Genomic DNA, 6,374 nt, shown 5'->3' with positions numbered 1-6,374 from the left:
AGCAACCTAGCATGAAGGTCGGCAAGTCAAAGGACTTGTGTTCTGACTGGTTGTTGTTGGGGCAGAGATCGGGGGCTCTGGCCTTTATCTAATATATCGTGGCCAACCAAGGGAGTGGGCTTGTACCCCGTAAAGGTCAGTAAGTCAAAGGACTTGTGTTCCGACTACCTGTTGTTTAGGCAAAGCTCGTGGGATCTGACCCATATCCAATCCATCGCAGGCAGCAACCTAGCACTAAGATCTACAAGTCAAGGGACTTGTATTCCAACTGGCTGTTGTTTGGGCAGAGCTCGAGGGCTCTGGCCCATAGCCAATGCATCACAGACAACAATCTAACACGAAGGTCGAAAAGTCAAGGGACATGTGTTCTAACTAGTTGTTGTTGGGGCAGAGCTCGAGGGCTCCGGCCCTTAGCCAATGCATCGTGGCCAACCAAGGAACTGGGCTTTTACCCTGCGTAAGTCGACAAGTCAAGGGACTTGTGTTCTGACTGGCTATTGTTGGGGTAGAGTTCGGGGGCTTTGGCTTTCAGCCAATGCATCGGGCCAGCCATGGGACTGGGCTTGTATCCCACGAAGGTCGGCAAGTCAAAGGACTTGTGTTCCAACTGGCTGTTGTTTGGGCAGAGCTCGAGGGCTCTGACTCATAGCCAATGCATCGCAGGTAGCAACCTAGCACAAAGGTCGGCCAGTCAAGGGACTTGTGTTCTGACTGGCTGCTGTTGGGGCAGAGCTCGGGGGCTCTGGCCTTTACCCAATGCATCATGGTCAGCCAAGCGACTGGGCTTGTTTAATTGAAGATTTTAGACACAGGAGAACGGAATGAGATCTTGGGCACTTTTTATTGACAAATTGTTTAGCTACATAGCTTGGTGGTGTCACAATCTTTATACAAAATATTTTCTCAAGTGGGCATTCCATGGCAGGACGAGCCGTCGACGTAAACGTATCAGGGTTTGCCTTGGGGTGCCACGGTTATTTCTTCAAGAAAGTCTGAGAATTTAGACACAAATTCTGCCAAAACTTGCCCTTTAGTCGTAGTGCGAGGGAGGTATTCGATGTCGAACTCTCTTAATGCAATCGCCCAATTCATCATTCGGCCAGACACTTCGAGTTTCTGCAGTATTCTTTTGAGTGGGACATCTGTGAGTACCTTCATTGGGTGAGACTAGAAATATGGCCTTAGTCGTCTGGGAGCGATGACCAATGCGAATGCTAACATCTCCGTTCGGGGATTCCTAGCCTCTGCTCCTTGAAAAGCTTTGCTCATGTAATAGACGGCCACCCTCCTCGTTCTGGGTTAGGACAACAGATACAACATTTGGGGACACTGCTAGGTATACGTTCAGGTCTGCCCTAGGGTTGGTCTGGCTGAGGAATGGAGGATGGGCCAAATACTCTTTTAATTCACTGAAGGCCAGGTTGCACTAGTCATCCCACTCCCGTGCCTTTCTGAGGACCTTGAAGAAAGGAAGGCAGCTGTCGATCGACCTTGCAATAAAACAGCTGAGGGCGGCCACTCTGAGACCATGAAGCCTAAGAATTTCTTCGATTCGACGTCAAAGGCACACCTAAGAGGTTTGAGCTTCATCTTGTATTTTTCGAGTACTGCGAAGGCTTCTATGAGGTCATCAAGGTGCTGTTCCAGCTTCCTACTTTTGACCAGGAGGTCATCTACATAAACCTTCATATTTCACCCAATTTGTTCTGTGAACATTCGGTTGACCAGTCGTTGGTATGTTGCACCAGCGTTCTTGAGACCGAAAGACATAGCTCTGTAGCAGTAGAGTCCCCGGTCGGTGATGAAAGCCGTCTTCTGTTCATCATCTGGGTTCATCCTGATCTAGTTGTATCTAGAGTATGCAAGCTGAGCAAGGGATGTCCGGCTATCGAATCTTCTATCAGCTCTATCCGTGGGAGGGGGAAGATGTCCTTTGGGTAGGCCTTGTTTAGGATAGTGAAGTCCACGTACATCCTCTTCTTTCTGTTTGCTTTCTTCACTAGGACTACATTGGAGAGCCACTCATGATAACAGACTTCTCTGATGAACCCTGCTGCCAAGAGTCGGTCCACCTTTTGGGCGATGGTCGCATACTTCTCTACACTGAAGCTACGACACTTCTGCTTGATTCTCTTGGCCTTGGGGTCCACACTGAGACAATGTTTGATGACGGACATGTCAATCCTAGGCATCTCTTTGTGACTCCATGCGAACACGTCTCAACGTTCAGTAAGGAGTTGCTTCATGGACTGGCTCAGCTTGGGGGTCGTCTTAGTCCCCACTCGGACAGTACGTTCTAGTCTTCTCGGATCTACCGGTACAAGTACCAGAGGTTCGTTGGGCTCTGCTTACCGTAGGTCCTCCTCGTCTCTTACTTCCTTGTCCAACTTTGTTAGAGCTGGAGGTAGCGGCAAGACTGCTTCCTCCCGGTCTTTTTCGAGAGTTTGGACTTCAGTTGCCTCAGGCTTCATTTCCCGGGCGTAGCACTCTCTTGCTACCATTCGCTTGCCACGCATTTTGCCCACACCCATAGGAGTTGTAAACTTTACCTTTAGATGGTAGGTAGACGTCACCGCCCTCATGTGGTTCAAGGATGGACGTTCCAGAATTGCATTGTAGGAGGAGGGAGCTTTTACTACAAGAAAGTCCACCATGATAGCTATCGTTCTGGGGGTTGTTCCGACCAAGATAGATAAGGTGATTGCTCTGATGGGCTGCATCATATCTCCGGTGAAGCCTTTAAGGGGTGTGGGGGCCCAGCGCTGACTATATGGTGAGATCCCCATTCAAATGAACGCCTCCCAGAACAGGACATCAGCATAGTTGCCATTGTCGATTAGTACTCTCCTTGTCAAGTAGTTGGCAATTTGCACCATCACAACCAAGGCATCATCATGGGGGCATAGCATGCCTTCCTCATCCTTTTCCCTGAAAGTTATGAGATGCTATCTTGACTGGCCCCTGATACCTGGAGTTGCCCTATAAGTGGTGAATACTTCCTCATACTTGGCTCTCCTGACGTGGGCCCTCCTTGCCGACGAGGTGGTCCCTCCTCCTTTGGCATAACCTCGGGCTATTGTGCAAATCTTGCCTATTGGGCCTTCACCCCTGGCCGGGCATCTCCGGTGAGGACTTGTTCTGTGGCGCTCTTCTGCCCTTCTTTTGGTCGTCATGCCTTTGACCACGTCTCGTCACCCTGTCGATCTATTAGGGCTTCCATTTCCTCCAGCTTCCTCTTCCTGGTGAAGTAGTCCTCAGTTCAGTGGCCGCTAGTCTTGTGATAGGTGCAGTATGTGGAATGGGCGGAGTCGCACCGTCGCTCACTCTACAAGGTTGGATCTTTTTCTGTTTCCACTGCCAGGTTGGAGTGGATGTGCGGTCCGCCCCTCCCACGCGTGGGCTGCTTCTCCTTGCGCTTTGTTTCATGCACCTTCTTCTTATTGCTTTCCCAACTCGCCTCGCTACTCTGGCCAACTGCCTTCTTATTTGCTTTTTCCTGTTCAGTTCGCCGAGGGGCTATCAGTGCTCGGAGCATGTCTTCAGCATTTATAAATCCGTCAGCGCGGTCCATGAACTCCCTCAATGGATACGGAGTCCTTCGTGCAATCTCTATCATGAAGGGGTTGTAAGGCCGGATTCCCCCCAACAGTGCTGCCAGGGTGATTTTCTCATCCTGGTCATCTATCATCATGCGCTCTCTATTGAACCGAGATAGGTATAACTTTAGGCTTTCATCGTCCCTTTGCTTTACCGTTAGGAGGTAGGTAGCAGGCCGCCTCCTTTTCCGGCTTGCCATGACCTGTGTCAAGAAGAAACGAGCTAGCTTGGTGAAGTCGATGATGGTCCCGGGCAGTAGAGACCCGAACCATGCTCTTGCCCCTCCCTTTAGTGTGAGGGGGAACTCCCTACTCACAACTTTGCTCGAAAATCCATGTAGGGTCATATGGGCCTTGAAAGTTTCCAGATGTTCTTAAGGATCTTTCGACCAGTCGTACGCATCTATCTTTGGAACTTTGAACCTTGGTGGTAGATGGATTGCCATAACTTTGGCATTATACGGTAATACGATGCTGGTGAGCAGCTGGTCCACTGTGGATTGCAGGCCTACCTGTTTGACCACCTCGTCGTATTTGTTCTCGAGTTTCTGAAACCGAAGGTCCGCCCTACGTTGTTCATCTTCGGCCGCCTCTGTCTTAGAGGGACAACTGGTCTCAGAGTTGTGGCTTTGCTGGTCTCCCTCTGATTCTCCTTCGCCCCTTCGTAAGGCGATATTTTCATGGCAAAGGGTGGTCATCTCTTCCATGAGTTTTTGTATTGTTGCAGCTTGCTCGTTGATTCTTCCTTCCATTGCTTCAGGTTGTTCTTCTACACGTCGCGAGGCTTGAGAGTGCGTTGTTGCCAGCATACGAAGAACACACTGTTTATAGGAAATGAGATCCCACAAACGGTGCCATTGTTAATGTCGTGTTTCGCTGCCTGGGCAACTCCACGCTATTGGGACTTGGCGTCTGGTTCCTGATAAGATGATGAATGGTGAGCTAAGAATGTATGTAGATATTTATTAACCCCTTTACTGATCGTGGGAGGAGTCTATTTATACCTGACTGTCTGGCCTTCATGGTAGTGGGTGTGTCACTCTATATGAGATTGGATGTTCATGTTATCCACCTGCCGTGCTATAGGCCACTCAGGTCTGACGGTGACTGCTTTTGACACAAGGCCTCACGTTGAGCATACCGAGCCCTGGGATGCATTGAATGCAGAGTGTCTTCCCCTCATGGCTCTCTCCATCTCATTAATGCAGCATGGTCTCTGCTGGTACTCATGGTATTACCCCTGACAGAAGGCCTCACGTCGTGCGTATTGAGCCCCGGGTCGCATTGAATGCGGTGTACTTCCCTTTCATAACTCTTCCCATCTCATTAATGCAGTGTGGTCCCAACCAAGCATTCCTACCTTCCTGTCATGTCTGGGCGCCGATGTTCAGGGTCAAGGAGTGTCTCTGTCTGTCAGCCAGTAGGGTGTCGGGCAGTCTCTCCTGCCATATGTTTGTCATTGTTTCCTATCTAACCATCCCTTCTATTTGGGCCTCTTATGTATGCTCGGCCCAGCCCCGACCTCATATCTGGGATCGAGCCCTAGCCCTTCTCTTGGTCCGGCCTAGGGACCCCAATCCCTTCTGGTTTGGCCTAGGGGATAACACCCCCTCACAAAAACTACTTTTGTCTTACATAGAAAACAAATGGTGTTAGTAGTAGTGTGTGATAATTTTGTGTGAAATATAATTTAAATTGATGAGATATGGAATGGTAGAGTTTACTTCAGTGAAACTTATGAATTTTGGCTCATGCATGCAGGTTATAGCGACGAAATTAATATTGTATAAAATAAATGTACTTTCTGATCTTTTCTGTGCGTAGCCATTTGGTTCTTTCTATGCATTTTTTATATGTACGTTTTATTTTTATGCGTTTTAATAGTCCAATTTTCAATGAGGTTTAAAAAATAAATAATGAGATGGATAATTCACCATTCGATTGGTCCAATTAATTTGTCATATTCTTTGTTCGATGATACTGCATACATGAATATTTGAGCTCTTATTGGTTATCTCAGCATCATCAGTCATATATAGATATTAGAAGTGTGCAACTAGATCCGAATATCTGGCCATAACTGGATCCGAGTTCGGATCCGAATTCTAAAAACCGGGTGGTTATCCGTCCGGATTAATCCGAAAATAATCCAAACGGATAACCAGATTTTTTTTCCTTTCTTGGCTATAAATCCTGATATCCAGATTGTAAATTGATTTAATCCGGATTTAGATAACCGGATTTATTAATATTTTAAAAAAAATTGTTTAAACTTTAAAAAATATTTTTATAGCACTTTTTTTTTAAAAAAAAAAAAAAGACCCGGTTAAGGATATTAAGGGCAATAACTAATATTGCCCATAGTCTAAGGAATATATTAAGTTTTTCCTTCCATATTTGTACAAATTCATCTTCGTAAGGTAGTATTTCAATGCAATCAACGTAGAATCTGGACCTAAATATCCCATATCAATTTGGGTTTGCATCATTCTCATCAAGTTGGAGAGAATTTGTAACACCCCGCTTCCCATATTTAAGAATAAAATCACTTTTAGAAATTTCTTGGGAGCTGGAGTGCTACTACTGAATCTTGATTTAAAAATATTTTCTTTTATTTTAAAAGAATCGCTAGGTACAAAGATTCTATAAATAAAATAATTTTTCATTAAAATATTGAAATCATTAAAAAAAAGTGCGCGAAAGCATTTATTAAAATTTTTCGAAGTCCGTGCTATAAAAATTCATAACTTAAAATCTCTGTACATGGTCTAGGCCACT

The 6,374-nt window shown here is 46.4% G+C and overlaps 1 protein-coding gene across 1 annotated transcript; it reads right to left on the bottom strand.

The window, feature by feature from the left end:
- Positions 1–3,325: 3,325 nt before the first annotated feature.
- On the bottom strand, positions 3,326–3,943 carry LOC121242332. Its single transcript, XM_041140210.1, has one exon. The coding sequence runs from the start codon at positions 3,941–3,943 to the stop codon at positions 3,326–3,328; it is 618 nt and encodes a 205-aa protein (XP_040996144.1).
- Between the last annotated feature and the right edge of the window lie 2,431 nt (positions 3,944–6,374).

The sequence above is a fragment of the Juglans microcarpa x Juglans regia genome, chromosome 8D (genome assembly GCF_004785595.1).
Source record: "Juglans microcarpa x Juglans regia isolate MS1-56 chromosome 8D, Jm3101_v1.0, whole genome shotgun sequence".
NCBI lineage: Eukaryota > Viridiplantae > Streptophyta > Magnoliopsida > Fagales > Juglandaceae > Juglans > Juglans microcarpa x Juglans regia.
The sequence above is the reverse complement of the archived record's forward strand: the minus strand, read 5'-3'. Positions and strand labels throughout refer to the sequence as shown.

Bases quoted from the DNA above. Each gene is read 5' to 3' on its own strand.
- LOC121242332 (XM_041140210.1), bottom strand. From the start codon at position 3,943: ATGACCCTACATGGATTTTCGAGCAAAGTTGTGAGTAGGGAGTTCCCC.